This window comes from Pundamilia nyererei, unplaced genomic scaffold, assembly GCF_000239375.1.
Source record: "Pundamilia nyererei isolate P.nyererei 1_Seehausen unplaced genomic scaffold, PunNye1.0 scaffold00125, whole genome shotgun sequence".
Lineage (NCBI taxonomy): Eukaryota > Metazoa > Chordata > Actinopteri > Cichliformes > Cichlidae > Pundamilia > Pundamilia nyererei.
Genome location: NW_005187526.1, coordinates 1,514,738 through 1,535,176, shown reverse-complemented (window position 1 = coordinate 1,535,176; position 20,439 = coordinate 1,514,738). Strand labels below are relative to the sequence as shown.

General features: G+C 42.5%; 1 protein-coding gene across 1 annotated transcript in view; it reads left to right on the top strand.

Moving 5' to 3' along the window:
• The first annotated feature begins 658 nt into the window (after window positions 1-658).
• The window catches only part of LOC102205272 (dolichyl-diphosphooligosaccharide--protein glycosyltransferase subunit STT3B-like), a 72,996-nt gene continuing 53,215 nt past the window's right edge, over window positions 659-20,439 (top strand). The window contains exon 1 of the mRNA XM_005742956.2: window positions 659-1,292. Within this exon, the coding sequence (XP_005743013.1) occupies window positions 1,021-1,292 (272 nt within the window). The 5' untranslated portion in view covers window positions 659-1,020. The remainder of the gene's footprint in view (window positions 1,293-20,439) is intronic.

The following is a 20,439-nucleotide window of genomic DNA, read 5'->3' as shown; positions in this document are numbered from 1 at the left end:
GGTGTTACATAGTATGAATTTGTCTAATTAAAAGGACAACATTATTCTTTGAACTTGTAAAATTTAAAATTACTTTTACATTTATGTTGAAGGTCTATATTTTTCAATGTTTTGAAATATAAAATTGCTTTTATTCTCTTTGTGTAGTCAAATCACAAGCTTATTATGGCATAGGAGGTCTCTGTCACTTCACTTAATCATTAATATAGCCGGTAGTTGTAAGTGAGACCTTATCACATAGTGGTAGCGGCATGTACTGGTTGATCTGACACAACTGTCTTTCATCTTGATGTCTTCATCAGAAACAGCTCATTACTTCCGGTGTGAATGGGTAGACCGGCTTGTACCACACAGAAAGTTGGCACAGAGCCCTTCTTCTGGCACATCGGTCCTTGTTCTGTCAGTTTCTTTACTATTTTCCGTGAGATTCATTTATTTCATTGGCTCGAGAGAAAGCCTGCCGCGTGCCATAGGCTTTTCCCGCTGTCTGTCAGCCCCCCCCTCCAACACCATCTTTCACTTCGCTTCTCACGCTGGAGCGTCTTCACCGGTCAGGTTGCTCTTTTGTCATTGGTCCTTTTGTCCGTCTGTCAAATGCGCTTGGTCGTGGATTGGGTTTCTTCTGGAACCGCGTCCTCCTCAGCTGTACCTGTCTCGTTGTGAGAGGCTGACAGCGCTTCCTGTTCCACGCGCTGCTCCCGCCCCCTTTCATCCAGCTCCAAGGAAGGAAGGAAGAGCTGCTCGAGCCGCGTGTGTGTGTCATTTCCAGTGTGCTGCAAAACCGCGCTGCTATGTAACTCCCTGGGATTATTGAACTGGTTTCGCGGTCGGTAGGAAGTAAGGTTAGAAAGTTTGGAGATACAGCCGGTGATTTTGGGGGGTCCGGGGCCCGCAGGGAAGGTGGTGCGAGTAGGTTTGGAAGTGGAGCGTGGCAGAGAAAAGGAAGAAAGGGGGGTTCTTTCCTGTGCGAGAACTGATAGCTCGCTTCGCTTGCTTGCCACGACAGGACTGACGTAGAATATGGCGGAGCATCACCCGGTTTCTGAAAAACACAAATCCTCGCTGAACTCCGGGGTGGCGTACTCTGGGAACGGGCGCAGCAGCACGGCGGTGGCGGAGAGAGGCAACAGCGCAGGAGGAGGAGGCGGGCTGTCCGGCGGCCTGTCGCAGCCGGCCGGGTGGCAGTCCCTGCTGTCGTTCACCATCCTGTTCCTGGCTTGGCTGGCTGGGTTCAGCTCCAGGCTCTTCGCTGTCATTCGTTTCGAGAGCATCATCCACGAGTTTGACCCCTGGTAAGTTAGTTTCTCCGCAGCCCTGGCGGGTTTAGGCGGTTCGCCGAGATTAGCCTGTTCTGTCAAGAAGTTTCTGTGAGAACATGGCAGGTTAACTGTGACACATTTCGTAACGATCCTTCGTGAAAATAAAAATGATAAAATGACGCCCTGCACAGTTTATAAAAAGCAGCTTCTTATTGTGCTCAGTTATTAGACGGTCATTTAGGACAGAGCTCCATTGTGCCGACGCAGTGCTTTAAAATTATACGGCTTTCCCCCCTCACTGTCCTGTTTGGGGGGAAAAAGGTGAGTCTGAATGACTTTGGTGAGGCTTTTAGTGTCATGTGACGCCTGCTTTGATACTGTAGTTCCTAGTAAAAGTGCAATATCAGAGCAGGCGGTGGGGAGAAGGGGGTCAGATGAGTGACCGAGGACAATGGTGACAGCTTCATCTGACGCTGGGTGAAAACGGAAAGAAGCGGCCATGAATGAGCGAAGTGGCTCCGGTCCTTCTGACACAGATTTGTCCTGTTTACCCGCTGATAAGCACCAGCACAGGTTATGAAGGCTAATATAGTTGGTGTGCCAGCAATGTGCCTCATGCATATTACAGTAAAAGGCTTCCAGTGAGCAAAATGTACCCAGTTTTCTTTCTTTTAAAAATATTGTTGCGATTTTCAGTGGAAACCATTGTTTCTCCTTCTGAAACTCCCTGCCTCTGCAGGGCACCTTTGGTTTTCCATACGAGTACATTTTCTAAAGTTTCATTTTCAGGTGGGGTCTGAGTACAAACTGCTGTGGTGCGAAAAGGGCTTCCTTACACTCTGAGACATTTAGTGCAGCTGACGGCTGGGATACCGAGTCCACAGTTAAGACTTTGATATAAGAGAGTGTTTTTTAAAAAAAAAAGAAGGGCTTCTGGCCAAACTTTGAACTTTTCCCCGTGTTTGTGTGCCTTTCTGAGATTCTTCAAAACTTTCCTCGGACATAGTGAAGCCCCTCACAGGCTGGCTCTCTGCTAACCAGCCGTGACACGTCTGTCATGCCTTTTTTGTGTTTCATTTCGAACTGTGTGCGTGGGTTCTGCCAGGAATAGTCCAGGTTTTTTTTTGGGTCCAATGTATTTTATTTGTACTCTGAGGGACGGTTGCCTGGTCCAACCCTGCGTTGCATCACTGAAAGCATTTAATGATTACTCTGAGACCAGCAGCGTGGATTAAACTGCCAGCTCCATGTCTGTCTGCTGAATAAAAGAGGAGGCTTGAAAGCTTTGGCTGGGTGAGAATCCCTCAGTTTCTTGTGTGTCACTGTCTGAAAGTGTAACATGGCGTGACATGGAGTGAAATTTATTCATGCACTGCTTTATTGTTCTATCACTCTCCCTTTGCTATTAGAACAGCAGCCTTAAGTAAAGTACATGTTTGGATGGCGGAGGGGGTGTGCATGCACCTGTTGTTTTTTTGTTTGTTTTTTGTAATTTATTTATATTAAAAAATGTGATTAGTGATTACAATAAATGAGGCAGGTGGCACAATCTGCCTCACCGCGTGCATTGAAGGGGAATCCCTGGTGTGCATGCGTGAATGTATAAAGGAAGTAACAGAGCGAGAGTTTGAATCCTCTCTGCATGTGCACCTTGTGTGATAGAAGAAACCTTGAGGTTGCCCAGCATTCAGGAGAACAGGAGCGAGCGGGATTTACAGACGTGTGCGGTTGTTGTCTGATGACACTTCTGTCTTGCACAGCCCTGTGACCTCACTGCAAGGTTGTTTGCTGTTCATGAGCTTATCTTTGAAACAAGAATGGAGGAGTATCAACCCTCCGCAACCCTGTTTGTTCTCCACCTCCCTCTCTCTGATGCATCCCTTTGATGTGGCTGGCTAATAGTGCGTTCCCCTCAGAAGTTCTAGATCGAGCTATTAGATTTGACAGGAAAGGGAGCTGTGGCTGACATTAGGTAGCCAGCCTGTACGTGGTTAGTTCTGCTTTAAGTTTGGACTGCGTTAATATGCACAGTGCAGCATCAGAAAGAAGAAAAACCAGCTTCATTAGTACTTATGTCTTTGTCTGATGGACTAAAAGTTGCTTGCTTGTGAGTTGGACCTCCCTCACAGCAGCAAGGTCTGGCAAGGAGAGCGCGTCTGATCCACCTGTCATCTTTTTTCCTAAAGCGCCATCTCTCTGTATTAAAGCTTGTGGGCAATTTAAGGGAATTAGTGTCACTTGGTGTCCGGTTCTCCTGTGGCGACGATCTGATATCGGTGCAGGCATCAAAACCATTCATAGGTCGTCCTATCAAAGTCATCCAGTTTTATTTTTTGAAATGTTGTCGTTGTCATGGCTGTTTCAATGCCTCTCTTTGGATAACTGAGGGTTAATGTTTAACCTCAAAGTATTTTTGACTGACTGTAGTTCGTAGTGAAACTGAATACTGAAATTGTTCAGTACTGAAAGCACCGAAGCATGTCTAGTCAAATGTTTAATCTTGTTTCCTAACCCTTGAAGCGGATAATCCCAGAATAAAATGAAAACTGTGACTGTTTCAGATGCTTTGTTTTTTTTTTTTTTGATATTTTAACTGACAGAAGATGAAATCGGCTGTAAGTAACAAACACAAATGCTGTAAGTAACTTACAAAACAAATTATGTGCTCTTAGTGGGAGAGCCTCTGTGTGCATACTGACAGGATGTGATGCATAACTAAAATTACAAGTGAATGTTTTAGTTCAAGACCAACAGGAGTGAGAGTCATCGCTGGAGAAACGATCTCACCGACTGCATCACAGTCGATTTCGAGAAGTGTTCTGCTTTAGTTTTCATTCATCAGGGCCTTGTGGTTCGCTGGTACTTGATGTCCAGATATATTTGTCTGAAGATCTGCTTTTCAAGTTGAAGCTACATGTTGAGAACAGTGAATATGCTTATACCCAAACTTGTGCTGTTTTTCACTTCTCACCCAAGGGAAGTTGCAGCTTTTGCACAGATCTTTTAAATGCTGGGATTAGGGCTGCACGATTAATCGTGAGAGAATCGTGATCTCAATTCTAAGCCAAAAAAAATCGTGATTCTCATTTTATGCAAAAGTGTGCAGCCCTAGCTGGGATGTGCAGTTTGAGGAAAAAGATGTTGGAAGCTAATTGAGATCGGGATTTCACCTCGGTGGCTTCGACTGGCAGGAGGAGGTGGTGGTTAATGTTAGTCATTGTATTTTTGCCCTAGATAACAGGGAAACTCATTCATCTCTGAAAGACTTTCGGTGATGCTGCTATCCGGTCACGCTGCTGTAAGCAAAAAAATTTATTTTCTTGCTTTAGTAAAACAGAAGTTCAATTTTACAGCCTATAAAGAAACTCACTGATGTACTTTTAATCCAAGGATGCTGCTCGTGGATTTGCATCTGCAGACGGGGTCGTTGCAGCAGTAACCGCTGGGTGAGGGGTGAAAGTTGCCTAACACATGCCCTGTATGAGTAATGCTGAAATCATCCAATGAGCTACAGAGTGAATGGACCTCTAGCCTTGATTTGAAATAATAATGCAGATGGCTTGAAAAAAAAACAAAACAGAGGTGATTGGAAAAAGCATTTTATTTGATTTCAATCTTACAGCATTATTCAAATATATCTTAGTAGAGACATTACCATTGAATAATTCTCTATACCCAGCTGTGCTCACATCACTGGCTAAATTATTCTAAGATGAATTTCCATGTTTGAATTCTGCAAATCAATTGAGGCAGACCTTGTTAATCAATAGAGGAAGAGAAGCAAACTGAGCGGGATTACAGTGAATTCTGTCTAACGTGAAAATGCTGTTCTGTTCCTCGTGTCTGCAAACGTGGCATAATAAGAAATGGCTTGCTGTTTATGGAGGACGGAGTTGATGCTGTGTGTGAACTGCAGAGTGGGCTATCATTGGGGCCACATTACCAGGTGCTCTGCGAATGGGAGCAAGAGGTTTTGTTTTGTGTAATGAACAGGTATTAGACCCAGGCTGTGGCGCTGCTGTATGTCTGTCTTTAAAGATCGAACCCCTCTTCTGCACGTTCCTGAGGGGGAGAGGCGCTTTTGAAGATTGAGAATGTAAAACAGGGCAGGCAGGGGAGGCGAAATGAAAAGTGCCTCATTGAAACTGAATCGGAAAGCAGATTCTGTACTTAGCCTGGTTAGCTTCATTGACACTGGCTGCTTTTTTGTTTCACTAATTTCTACGAAATAATTTCATCCCCACTGCCACTCAGTTAGAATTGTTTATTTCCTTTTCCTGTTTTCATTCCCCAAGTTTAGGTGACAGTAAAGTCACTGTGTAAAACAAAAATTGTGTCCCAGTCAGCAAAGCACTGCAGCTACGTCTGGGCTTTGGCTGATGATTCACGAGAGCAGCCCTGTGGTCTCCTGTGAGGTGCCTTTAGCGGTGCATTCAGCTCGGTCACTAAGGTCATGACAGTTTGTGCCTCTGGTCAGCTGTGTTGCCAGACTGAGTTGATCCAACTGACACCTGATTCCTTAGTGGCACTGACTCTGCCAAGCGCCAGCGCTTTCTTTGGGCAGGGGAGCAAATGTTCTTTCCTACTGGCTGATGGTAGCAGGCAGCGAGATGAAGACCCGGACAGGCTATCTGGCTCACACACAGGACCTCGAGGGGACAGCGACGTTGTGCAGCGTGGACTTTAATCCACACACACACATTATCATATTTTATTTACTGCTGAACTGATTTCAAAATTTTCACCTGTGATTTTATTTTTTTGTGTTTGTTTTGTTTTTTCAGTTGGGTCTGACACACATTGTTGAATGTAAATCAGTACTGTGCAACTGCCATGCAATATATATGACCGTTATGAAGCTGATAATGATGAGCTGTAGATGCTGGGGCTGTGCCTGTTGCTGCATTACCAGAGTAATATGATGCCTACCACAGAGTTGAGCTCATTACAGGCATCACGCTACTACTTCCAGTCATTCTCATTCTCAGTGTTTAGCATTGCACGGAAATGATGCAGATGGAAATGGAATATTAAAATCCTATTTTGATGGAAACTGGAACAGCAGTAATGAAAAACAACATTATGAAGGAAATATCAATTTAGCCACAGTCATGGCTGTCAGAATGTGTCAGGGAGAGGTTTGCTACTGTACTTTGAATCAGTGCACTATAATGACCTGATTCACCACAGGACAACAATGAGTGCAATTTAAAAATAAAATAAATGAATACATTTATTGTATTGTTAAAGGTAATCTATTGTGGGAATGCATATTTAATGGCATTAATGAGGATGGAGCAGCACTCCATGTCATCACAGACGCTGCTCAGGAAGCAGGAGCTGCTCTTTCTGTAATAGCATGTTAGAAAGGATCCAGTAATGCTGTTGATCCTGGACAGGTCACCGGTCTGTGACAGAGCTGACGCAAAGAGCCGCACAACCGTTCACATTCACACCTACGGACAGTTTGGAATGATCAGCTAAGCTAAAACGCATGTCTTTGCACTGCGGGAGGAAGCCAGAGTACTCTGAGAGGAGCCATGCAAAGAGTCGGTGTTCTCTCTTTATTTTCATATGTTTTAAATAAATGTATATATTCAAAACAACACGACAAAAATCCCTTCATGTTCACACACCTGGTATTATCCACAGGGTCTAACAAAGGCGTTTGGAAATACTGCTGAGCCAGTTTTAATTTGAATCTTCTTGGATTGCATTTTAGTCTGTATCTGTAGAAACCAGACCAGAAATGAAGCTAAACGAGTCTGTTTTCCAAGCTGACACAGCTCCTGCTTTGGTCCCAAGCAGCTCTGCTTTTTTTTTTTCTTCATCCTGTGTCTGGCTTTACACTTAACCTTGGTTGCCTGTCCATTTTAGAATTCATTTTAACATTTTATTGTTTGCTTTTAAAGTTTTAAATGGCCTGGCTCCTTCTTACCTGTCAGACCTTCTACACCGACACACTAGGGGTGGGGGAAAAAATCGATACTGTGTAGTATCGTGATATTTTGTTGGCTAATAATGTATCGATACAGGGACAGCAGAAATCGATATTTTGTTACAAAAAAAGTTTTTGTGCTCTGACTTCAGAGCACGTTGATCCTTTTTCTGAGCAAGAATCCTGACATTCCTTCACTGTCCAAATGTGTTTAACTTTTTTATGGCAGCAATAAACATGACAGTTTGCTTATTTTAATATGGGCTGCATAGTTTTCATAAATTGCATAGTTCAGAATAGCTATAATTGTACCAGATGGTTGCATTCAGTTAAGTTGGACTAGACTGTAATACAAACCGTTCAGTTTGTCAACAATAAAACTGAAATGAGAGAAAGACTGAGTGCAAGACTTTGATATTAGATAAAATGAATATTGATAAAGTTTACCTTTATTTACAGAATCTGAATATCGCAAAATATTTTTAAAAATTGCAATAATATCGTATCGTGGGATGTATGGTGATTCCCACCTCTACGATACACTCCACAAAGGTCTCTCAGATCAGCTGACCAGTCACTCCTTGCTGTCCCCATGTCGAGACTGAAACACTGGGGGGACCGAGCTTTCGCTGTTGTGGCCCCCAAATTATGGAATAAACTGCCCATCAATATTAGGCTGGCCCCAACACTTGAAATGTTTAAATCTCTTTTAAAAACACACTTTTTTTCAAAGGCTTTTTAGTTGTACCAGAGTCAGCTTGTAGTCAGTTTTAGTCAGCTGTAGGTCACTCTTAATCTTTTTATTTTGCTAATTTTATTCATTGTAAATCTTATTGTCTATTTTACTCATGTTTTAATATTTAATATATATACTGTCTTTTATCTTCTTTTTCATTTATGTATTTATTTTATTGTTATATATATTTATTTCTTTGTCTGCTTAATGTATGTTTTTAACTGCTATCTCTGTTTTATTATTGGAAAGCACTTTGGCCAACTTTGTTGTTTTTAAAGTGCCATGTAAATAAAGTTGGATTGGATTACATAATAATACTAAGTGACACCTCTGCTGCAGCGCACTGACTGTGGATCAAACCCACAGCTCATGTAAAGATATAATGTGGTTCTGTCAAAGTGCAGACCTGTTGGCTGCTCATTTTTTCCTCCCTCACGCTGGCCCTTTCCTGGTGACTAGCGTATGTTTAATCAACATTACAGTGTCAGTCTCTATATGTATCTATATCATACCAAATTTCTCTGTTGTAAATATTGATGGAGTCGTTCTCCTCACTGTAAGGTATTACCCACGACTAGAGGTCTCAGGGCAAGGACTGGGTGCTGCTGTGGAACAGCGTAGCAAGACGACCGGGAACAGTGACATGTCAGCGGTTCTTTGTTAGCACTTTTGTAATAAAGTGAACTCCTTGAGAACAGTCTCTTCAAGACATCAGAATTTCTTTCAACATCACCAGCTGCCACTGTGCCCTGATTCAGCTGCAGTGTCACAGCTTCACACAGCTGCACAGATGAGCTGGCAAACGGCATCAGGATGGGACGAACACCGAAGGAGTGTCATTAATAACATTTTGGACCTTTTGATGTGCCAGTAATTTGTTTTCCACTCGGAAATCCTGACCACTGCGTACACATGAAAGATTTCCTTTATTCAGCTTACATAATACTAATTCTGCCGTTTCATTACGCAACAGTCAGAGTGGGGATGAGTCATTTTAAGCTATCGTTCAAAGGAGAGGGGGGAAAAGGTCGAGCACTAGTGTGAACTTGACTTTATGGCCACCCCCACTTTACAAATGTTCATGTATTTATTTAATAAGATGACAGGGAATGCTTTTGTTGCTGGCCCCTGATTTTTAGGCCGTTGCATGGAGCCGCTAATGTGAAAGAGCAGTTAGTGTGAAAATGCATTAAAGTTGACAGAGTGTTTTACTGGGAGATTGCAGTCAGAGGAAGTTGATGGTGGTAGCACAGATTATCAGGCCCAGTATCTGCGTGTGTGAACATTGGAGTGACTGCAGTGAGCTCTGGCTGCTGCTGGAGCTGTGAAACCGATGTATTAACACCGTAGGCTGACAGCTTCTCTTCCACCAGTGCTTTTTGATCTATGATTGTGTGCTCTACTTTTTCTTCTCTGTGAAATCTGTGTGTGTGTCTGTGTATGGGGGCATGCGAACATTTACAAGTAGCACTGTGATGTGCTGTGGCACTTCAGTGGGGGATATAATATGCACCCGAGAGCTAGATTTCTTTGTCCCATAATACCAGTTCTGTGTAAGCAGAGTGACAGACAGCAGTGATGAAACGGCTGCGCAATAAACCCTCGTGTTTTTGCCACACGTGTCCCCATCACAATGTTTTGGATTTTTGACTGCTTGTTGTCTTTCTGGTTGTATGTTTGTGTAATGTCACCATGATTTGGTTTTGTGAGCTTGAGCTCAGATCTGTCTACAGCTTAAAGTGTGCTACCCTAACCAGTGGGGTTGCTCGGTTCTGACCTTGTGGTCCATTCTTAAACAGCCCAACACTAAAGAAGCACTCATCAGATATGGGACCAATTTATATATTTTTAAAAAAGAACAACACTGAACGCATTTGAAGGAGTAGTTCTCTGAATAAACTGTAAATAAACTAGACAGGAAGAGTCACGTCTTTTCTAACAGCCTGATTCAGCCCTGCTGCCACAATTACAAAGACAGGAAACCTGGAGGATTTCTCTTTTGCTGCTTTGAAATATTTTATTTAGCAAAATGATATTGCGAGACAGCACAGTGGTTAGCACTGTTGCCTAACAGCAAGAAGGTAATGGGTTTGAATCCTCTATCTCTCTGGGTTCTCTGGCATCCACCCACAGACCAAAGTCATGCGGTCAATGGGGTCAGGTTAACTGGTGATTCTAAATTCCCCATAAATGCAAATATGAGTGTGTGTGATTGTTTCTCTATGTTAGCCCTGTGACTGACTGGTGACCTGTCCAGGGTGCACCCCACCTCTCGGCCTATGGCAGGTGGGATGGGATTCAGTCCAGCGAAAACCTGAGAGACTGATCGATAATGATTTCTTATTCCACCTCTTTTGCTTTTGTTACTGTGACACATCTTTCATCGTCAGACAGACATTGCTCTACAAACAAAACAGCCTGCGTAAAGGTAATGAACAAAAGCCACGGTTCCTACAAATGGTGCACTTGTATTTTTATCAACAGGTGAAGCCCTGTGACTTCCTCTTCCACTTTTTTTTTTTAAGCTGACATCTTCTCTAGGATGCCTCCCTCATGCTCTAACACAGCGGTCCCCGGGCCTCGGACCGGTACCGGTCCGTGAGTCGTTTGGTACCGGGCCGCGAGAGTTGAGGCTCAGGTGTGAAATGTATGGCTTTCAGGGTTTTCAGCGTTATTTTGTTATCGTTTTTATCGTTTACTCAGTTTTCCTGGGTCTTTTCACGTGTGTTATGAATAATTCGTATTTTTTTGGTACCGGTGCTAGTTTTATTTTGTTGTATTTATCCGCGACACCTTAAAGGCCGGTCCGTGAAAATATTGTCGGGCATAAACCGGTCCGTGGCGCAAAAACGGTTGGGGACCGCTGCTCTAACAGCCTCCACTGTGGATGGACCTGTCGTTGTTTGACCTCCAGCTCCATATCTCTGTGACAAACACACACACACAGCTGAATGTCAGTTAACTTGTTTTCATTCACCCTGCAGGCCTCACCTCTTTGAGCTCCATGCTCTCCTCCTGCTCGGCTGTGTTTTCCCTCGTCTGCAGCTAATTGGCTCCTCTTTGTCTCTCCGGGACCTGTCTCTCTCTCTCTGCGCGTGTGGAGGTGGATTGGTCTGTTCATGCTGGCATCTGACAGAGTGAGGCAGTAGTTGCGACTCTGTGAACTATTGTCATAGTGCTTGCAAGCCTCATGAGTTTGAAAAGTAGAACAAGTAATGGCACAGACAAACTGTTTGCCACGCTGTGCATTAAAAATTCTGGATTTTAAAGTGAAGGGGTCACTGCAGGACACGAAGTCATGTGACTTGTGGAATGCAGAAAGACACCAAATGTGAGTCTTTGTTTTAGGTTGTATATTAAAGCATGTGTGTGACAGTGCCTGTGAAGCTTCAGTGTTTATAAAAGGTTCCCTCCTGGTGTAACTGACGTGTTCGCTCGAGAAAGTGGTCCTGTCTTCTGAGTGATGGTGTTGCACGCTATCCCTTTTCCACACAAAACAGCCATGGATCCTTTGATCTCTCCCGTGGAGGGCTACTTCACTGACCTTCTATATGTTCAGACATATGGACTCTACTCATATTAACCCACTGCAACGCTGACTTAGTTGCTCTCAGTTGGGGCCACCAGTTGGGGTGGCTGTAGCTCAGGAGGTAGAGCAGGTTAGTGGTTCGATCCCTGGCTCCTCCAGTCTGCATGTCAAATAAATGTGTCTGAATGTAGTTAGAAGCACTAAGTATAGAAGAAAGTGTGTGTGAATGGGTCAATGTGGCATGTTGTATAGAGCGCTTTTATTACTCCGGGAGAGTAGAAATGCGCTATATAAGAATCAGTCCATTGCTCTTGTGGCTTCCAGTGCTGGGATGGACTCCCAACTCCACTGTCCCTGGAGTGGAACCTTTATCTGTTACTCATTTGTCACAGTGGGTTCACTTGTATTTGTAGATGGTATTATTTTCAAAAAGTGTGGGTGAGCCTCCTCTTGTGTGCACCAACACAAGTTCATTAATGACGACCTCCTTCTCAGGCTGTGAAAACAGCTGTGCTCCATGGCTTGAAGGCAGCTTTCTAAAGCCTGCAGGAAAAAAAATGGCACTCGTCATGTAGTCAGTGTTATCAGCTTTATCCTCGACACTTGAACGAGTGCACAAAGTCTGCATTGCTAATTAGAGTTGTGGTGCAGGCTTCTTGAGTTCGATTATGGGAAGGGTGCAGAACGTTTGACCCACATTGGTTATGTTGGTCTTTGATGTGTTTTCATTTTGGCATTTTACATTTTCCCTTGTGAGGCTTCAAACTTTACAGTTAATATTTAGGACTGCTAAACGTCTGATAGGTGTGCACTGATTGTGAAAGTGTGTGTAAGGGGGTAATTTGGCTCAGCTGATGCAGTCACACTGATTTATTTATTTAGCCTCTTGGTCACTGTCAACGAGCACAGCTAATGTCACACGATGTATTATGGTCTCTGTAACAGTGCCTTCCTGATTGCCTAGTACACCTCCATGCCCCCACACACTAACAGCAGTCCAGCAGCAGTCTTATGGGTTCACAGACTGTTACTGGGTGAACTGGGTTGCTCTCACTAAACTTTAAAGAAGCCTGTTTTAGCTGCCTTTTTGGCTATGTACTGCATATGTGATTTGTCAGACCAATCTTACATCAGTACCCTACATCTCAGATTGTTCCATATAGTGAAGCATACAGATATTTAGTTGGAGTTAGCTGCTGCTATTACTATTATTAATATTGAAAGTTTAATAATTGAATCTGTAGGATTCCTGCAGTTTTCCATGTGGATGGTTTATGGACGTGAGTAAGCAGCAGTTCATCAGAGAGCCGTTCTACAGAGACGTTTCTCTGATTCTGTCTGAGGCGGCACATGGTTGCATTTTGTTCTGGTAAATTTGTTTTGATGTTTCCACATTGGCACTACTGTCTTGTGGTGAAGATGAGAATATGAAGTTAAGAGTGTGTGATCTGTCAGTTCACCAGAAGGTGATGGATACTGGAGAAGCATCTATAATGAAAAATGGCACCCAGTGTTACAAACTGCTTTCTTCTGTTTGGTTTTTAATAATTGCTATGAATTAAACTGAAGGGCCCTGCTGTTTATTTTGAGTAAGAAGATTTTTTTTTTTTTGCTGTGAACACAATCCTTTAAACTGCTGTATCTGGCTGTGTGCCTCCACACTGCTAACACACTAGTATCTGCAGTCTTTTGAAATCCTATTATGGAGACACTGACTAGATGCACAGATCTCTTTGTAAATTATTCAAATGAGTGGCAGATGCTTAATTTTCACTTGCCCTCTGCAGTGTTTTGGAGGGATTTGTGTTGAAGGAAAAACTGTTGAGTGTGTTGTTGCTACCTGTGGGTGCTCTGACACAAGCGTTCTGCCTTAATGAGTACATTTTTATTCCAAACCAGATTTTATTTAAGTTAAACATTTTAGTTGTTTGCAGCTAAACTCTCTAGCATGCTACCATCCGTCTGTGATATCACCCACTTCCACCACCTTCACATGTGTTGTGTCTTTGCTTTGAGTGCAACTGTGTGACAGGTCTACAGGCAGTGTGGGAGAGCTTTGTTTGGGATGTGATATCTTGGTTATGTCTTCAGGATATTTCATTTTGTCCTCCGTAAATGTAAACTTGAACTTGATGCTCAACCGATTAGAAAGGTCACTTTGACCTACCTACCCCCCCCCCCCAAAAGAAAACAAAATAAAAAAAACAAAACAAAGATTTTGTCAATACTATTCCTGCACCAAGCACGACGTGATTTCACTTGAGTGTATTAAAGATTAAAGACAAAGTGATAATAGTTTATATTCAAAAGGTCAAGGTCAGCCGGTCATCACGATGGTCATTTTATAACTTTCTAGAAGCGGCTCATGTCGGACTCAATCAGTGTTTAAGCTTCCTCCACACCGTGTTCTCAATTACTTTTATATCTACCAAAACATCAAAGCACAGTAAAGGTTAAGGATCCTTAAAGAAGTAGTGCACACAGAGAGCAGCACCACACACCATCAGAATAGAGGGCACAGAAAAATATTCAATCTGACATTTTATATTGTTTCTTTGCTGTGATTGCTCATTGCTTAAATGTTTGTCAGAGATACTGAAGAAGAATATTGCAAACTTTTCCTGCAGCATTTACTGGTGTCGTGACACTGTTGTGTAAAGGTTTATACTAGGGGTGGGTTTTGATAATCGATTTATCGATTAAAATCGATTCTGGCTTGGATAACGTGATATCGATTCATTAAAATCCTGAATCGATTTTTTTAATATTAATTTATTTTGCCAGAAACGCCCGAATCTCAGGTGAAACTTCACAAAATTTCAAGAACCACCAAACAGCTAAAACAGTAAATGAGAGCAGGTACACGGATTCTGCACAAAGACGTAAACACACAGCGCGGACCTGCGGATCAGAATCAGTGAGATGTCGCCTTTCTCACGTCACGGCACGGACACGGTCGGGGCTGAAAGCCGACAGATCGCTGATTCTGATGTTTCGGCGGGTCTGTGCTTTGTGTTTACGCCCTTTTTGCGCTGATTCTAAAGCTGTTAGTTTCATCTCTCTCCAAACAATATTGACCGAACCAGCAGAAAAAGAAGATCCAAACTAAGCTTCACATAAACATCGTCATGGATTCCCATGATGCACAGCTCCCTCTCTCTCTCTCTGTACTTCAAGAACAGTTTCCCATCTTAAAATCTGTTTTCTGCATTATTCGCTTGCTTGTTACGCACAAGTCTACCGTTGTTTACAGCGCGCCTTTTGGAAAGAAAACCTAATTTCTGCCGTTCAATAGGCTTCTGAACAAATGTAAACTTTTTAAAATTATGCAAAACGCTCAGCCGTGTCTCTACTAAAACTGCTGTAACTTCAGAGGTAATGTTCTTATGTTGATTAATGGTTTTCTTTCGTTTTTGATGTACTGCAGAATATTTTTATAAAATCCAGGCCAGGAAAATCGCCTTCATGTTTTTCTGTGTTTTATCTTCAGCTACTTTGACACAAAGTCATCTGCTGTGATGCTCACACCTCTGATAAAGTCTTGCGAGTGTCAGCTTCCTGATCTGAATTATAATATTTCTGACTGTCTGAGGCAAAATTTCCCAGATTTAAATCGAATTGAATCGAATCGTGGATCGAATCGATTCGGGACCTTGTGAATCGGAATCGAATCGATTATAGAAATCAGTGACGATACCCAGCCCTAGTTTATACCCCGTAGACCCATGTTTGCTTTTAAATTTCCATTTCCCTGCAGTGGGTAAACTACAGCTCCTACAAAAAGAGTGTTTTTACTCATTTGTGTCAGCAATATGCATGGTGACACAAGTTTATTAGTACATATTAAGAAACTTTGCAGTTTTGGGAATATTTATCAGTGGTTGCCCCTTTCAGGTGCAAACTTTCAATTTTAGGAAACTTACTGTAGTGATGTGCAGACATTTTCTGAACTGAACACATTTCTGGTTAGTTTGCATCTGGAAACCTTCGGATACAACTTTCTTTAGTGTCTCTGTGCCCATTTTTTATTAGCAGTTGGTACAGTTAGTGAGTCACAGGCCAATCGCCACCATCTCAGCCAGTCAGAATCCTTTTGGCATTAGCTCTTAACTCAGCAGCTGCTTCCTCCTTTGTTTAGTCAGATGTCTCACTTTGGATACCTTTAAACCAGGTTTATTTTATTTAAAGGATATAAGAAGCATCACTCTTTCTGACATGCAGCTGTCTCCTCGTCTCTCTCTTAGCCAGTCGTCCTTTACCATTTGCTCAAACATCCTTTCGTGTATCATCTTCCTTCTGCCTCTTGTTCAATCAGTGAAGAGAAGCTGACGAGCTCAGTGCCGGCTCCACACAGGCAGCCACTGAATCACACTCTGACTGATTTAGCTCCAAGTATTTCCAGCATCATCGGTTTGGAGTGAATGTGCTGCGCTTGCAGATTGTCCCATTACATTGAGGAAAGTCATCTGTAACCATCTGAGCCCTTTCACTATCTGTCGGGGACCAAATGACTGCTGTTGGATCTTGTGTGCATAAGTAGTGAGATTTGCCATGCTTCATTTGATGAGTAAATAGATGCAGTCTGGCTGGAGGACTTTCCTCCTGATGATTTCTTCCTCTGTGCCTCTGAAGGAGTCCCTGCTTTGTCTATACTCGATGTTTGAATATGACACGGATCAGTTGAGCTTTCGTCATTAGTACATCACAGTTGACACGTCCTGAGTTTGGTAGTTTCTGATAAAATCAAATATTTGCCTGAGCTTTTGTTTGTTTTCTGCACTTCAGGCCTGAAAATGTTGTAACTCGCTGCACAGTTGGCATTACACTGAAACTCTTTACTCTACATATGAATGCAGATGAAATGTGAAAAAATAGTATTTGGCATCTCGACTCTCAGCAAAAAGAGGATTTGCTTTGTCACTAGTCAGCGAGCAGCTTTCTTCTTTCCCAGCGGCGCTGTCCGACACTTTCCCTTGTTAAAATGACGAACGTGACTGGCGGCAGCTCATATCAGCTGTTGCTAATTAATTTTAATCCCACGAATAACTTGAAGGCAGACCGACGTACTCGACACAGTCTGTCTGCATCCTGCCAAAGAGCGCCAACGCCCCATCACGAGAGAAATGTGTGTCTGTGTTTCACATCTAGCTGATGGACGGGCCTGCTATCTGGCACATTGCATCTGTGGAGACTAGCATGATGCAAACTCCTAGTTAAACTTTTACTTCTCTTTCAGTAATTTAGGTTGTGAACTTTATCTGAATCTCAATTGCCAGCTCTTCTTTTTAATGCAGCTGCTGTACGTGTTTTTATGTTCACATATGGTCATTAAGAGCTCATTCCAGTCATGCATACCGTTGATGACTTTAGGATTTCTCTTATCTTTACAGTGTGTAGGCAACACAAACAAAGACGGGAGCTCTTTCTTTCTGTAGGCTGTTGGATTATAACGGAATCAACTAAAATGGTTTTCTTTGTATTTGATATTTTGTGTAAATTACACAAAGAGTCCTATCCATTCGATTCAGAGCATGAAAAGAAAAATCCACTGACTCGGATAAACATGTTCCTGTGTGTGTGTGTGTGTGTGTGTGTGTGTGTGTGTGTGTGTGTGTGTGTGTGTGTGTGGTGTACGAGTAAGCCTTTGACATAGTGGCTTTTGTCAAAGGTTCAGCAGTGGAACCCCACTTATTTAGACCTGCTGTCAGCTTCTGATTTAGAGGCGCTTTGAATTAAATGGCATGCTGTCAGAGAAATACTTAACTTGTTCTAGTCTCACACTTGCATAAAGTAATAAGTAACGCTAGAGCTGGGTGATTAATTGAATTGTAATTCAGTGCCAATTTTTGCCTTTCAAGGATTTTTTTTTTAAACAGGATAATCGGGATAAGACTTGTCCTGTGTTATAAATGAAATGCACAGCTTTTCTTTACGACAAGCTTTCAGCCCTCCGAACAAGCTCAGATTCATTCACTGTTTAGTGCAGCTGCAGCAAAGGTGACAGAAAAAAAACCCTTTGGACAATGAAATCTGTTTAGAAAGAGCCACATTTGTTAAAGGTTTCCACAGGTGAGCCTGTGCCTGCAGCGGCTGGAGGCTGTTTCACCTGTCCGAGGCACTGGTTGCTTCAGCTGGTGCTGTAGTTTCTGTTTCTGGGAGTCTCTGCTTGGGTCCGACTGTAAATTTCAGTATCGGCTAGTGAACATCTTCCTCTGCACCTCAGTCTGTGCCTGCTAATAACCGCACTGCAACACACCAACTACACATGAATCCTTGAGCTAACTCAGCACAGTGGACTTGGGGCCACATTTACTAACATGCTCCAACAGTGCAAACTGGGCTTTGGCCAAAAGAAAGTACCGTCTGTACTTACAAAGAGAGCACAGTGACAAGATTGTGTTTCAGAGGTGGGAACTGTGAGAGTTTTAATGGTGTTGCATGTGTGTTTTTGCGATTTACTTTCTCAAGGCCCAAACTATAGGGAGGAGAATATTTAAACAAAGTGTGCAAACTGATGCACTAACATTTGCTACGTGCAGTTTACTGCTAATTGTGCTGATATTTGATGCACTGTTGAACAGCATATCTGAATTTCACTGACTGCTCCTGTGTTTAGAAAACACAACTTTTGAAACCACCTGGAAACTAATCGCACTAATCACACCTATGAGTGTGTTTGGCGATTGTGCTATTATATTTTGCCACATTCAGGATATCTGGCCCTTGGATTACAGTAGGAGTGACAGTATGTCTTTGGAGTCCATGCTGGGTCCACGTGTGTGCCTGCAGGCAATGATGTTTCATACCTTAGGCTCTGAAGCCTGGATTATACTTTGTTGTGAACAAAGACAACTGGAGACCCGACAGTAGTCGGGCAGTAGTCATTCCTCTTATACAACTTGAAAGTCTTTTTGAAGACTGTTGCCAGGGCGCATGCATGATTGATCCACTGTAATGTAACTTCTGTGTGGGCGAATCATCAAAAAACAGGCAGGGATATGAACCTGTTGACACCCATCCTCATTGTCCAATGATAAAATCTGCGTGAATTCTGCATGGCTCTTTTTGTTGCACCTGAAATGCCCCACAAATTGCAAATTCACATGTATTGCGCTATACAAATACGGGCCATTTACCATTGTAAGATGGGCTTGACAGTCAAACTGCCTATTGGACAATCCTCTGTCACACTCCATGTCTACCTGTTTTTCATTTAAATTATATTTAACGTTGAGGGAAATTTCCTGCAAAAAGACATCTTTTAAAAGTCCAATAACTATATAATTAATTTGATAAATCAGTGCAGTAAATAACAGCAGTTACAGTTGATGATTACAGTTGACAAACATAATTGTTATCATGTGGGAAGCTAGCAGGATTCCAGCTATTCTAATGTGCAAAAATGTAATGATTAGTTTAGGGTTAGCTAAGGATGCTAGGTACTCGTGCTGTAGCTGATTTGGGTAATGCTCCATAATAATAAATCTATTATTATTGAGCATTATTATACCATTATTATTATAGGTACCATTATTATTATGGTACCTATTTGCTGTAGTTCTGTATTTAATTGTTAAAGCATTGCGCACATATTTTTCTCATAACAACTAATTTTCACAGCATGACCTAAAAGCAGAAGTTTGAAAGGTGCAATGGCTTGCAGTACAGGGAAAGGTGAAAAAGCTGCGGTCAGGCCTGCAGAGGAGAAGTGCGCATGAGTTCCTCTGCTGTGCTTCTTTGATATTCCGCCCCATCGTTCCTCATCTTAGATCCACATGAGCGGCATATTAAAGGGAGTTTCTACAGTGCTAACTTTGCATCAGAGAAATGTTGTTACCCAAATTAAACGTAACAACAAAGCTAAAATGATCAGAATGGTGTCGCCTTCTTTTCACAGCTGATTAATCTTTTAATGTGACAACAAACAGTCTCTGTGGCTGTCACTGATAAATATTTATCAGTATTACAAATTCGTTGTCCTGGTTTTATAGCTGACAAGAAACACAAAGGAGCTTGTGCAACATGTTAGATAGCTTTACAGTTCACTACAAAAGACAACAGTAAACCTGAATAATTTTTCCTGCTTCCATTCCTGTCTTCTCTCTCTCCTTAATAGCCGAGCTAGCCTTGCTTCTTCATTGTGGTGCTATGCCTTCACCAGGTCAAAGATATTCTAGCCGGGCATGTCTGTTTAATGCAGCCAGCCCTGTCCCTGTGCTGTCTGCTTCACTCTCGCACTTTCTCTCCATCTCTCGTCACGGCATTTCTCTTTGACTCCCAGCAGAGCGACGGGTTCTTACATGTAAGCCTGGCAGTGATGTGAATAGCACAGTGATAATAGGGGATCTTGGTGATGAAGATAGCAGTGGTTTTCTCATTTTGCTCATATTTTCTTGGGAACAGATTAAAGGGTTTCCATATAAAGGATGTGCAGCATCCAGTCTGTACTGCTGATTGGATGTTGCTGTGTGACTATGGGAGAGTGACCTGCAATATGCCAGGATGGGTGCAGCAAATTCACCTCATGCAATCTTAAAGCAGTGTTAGGGACATAGTTTTTCCATTAGGCGTTTTAGTTGGAAAGTACAGTGTGGCAGATTCCCTGCAAGATTTTTTCACTCAAAGTCAGTTATTGACTGCTTGTCTGTGGCTGCCAGACAGGTGGCTGTTAAACTCGAATAACCAAATCAACACTTTGACCACTGATTTCAGAAAGTGCAAAAGGACTGCTGGTAACCATAGCAACGATATTTGAATACAGCCTGTCTTATGTTTTCTTTGATGTAGAAGCATGATAGTGATGTCCTGATAGAAAACACCCACAGCTGTGATGTTCAGAGTTCAGACATCCAGCAATCATAAACAGACCTTTAAACCCACAGAGATCAGCTCTGTACAAACCTTAATATCATACAATCTTTTAAAGGGAACCTCCAATGCCCCCCACTCTGTCTCTCTCTCTCTCTCTCTCTCTCTC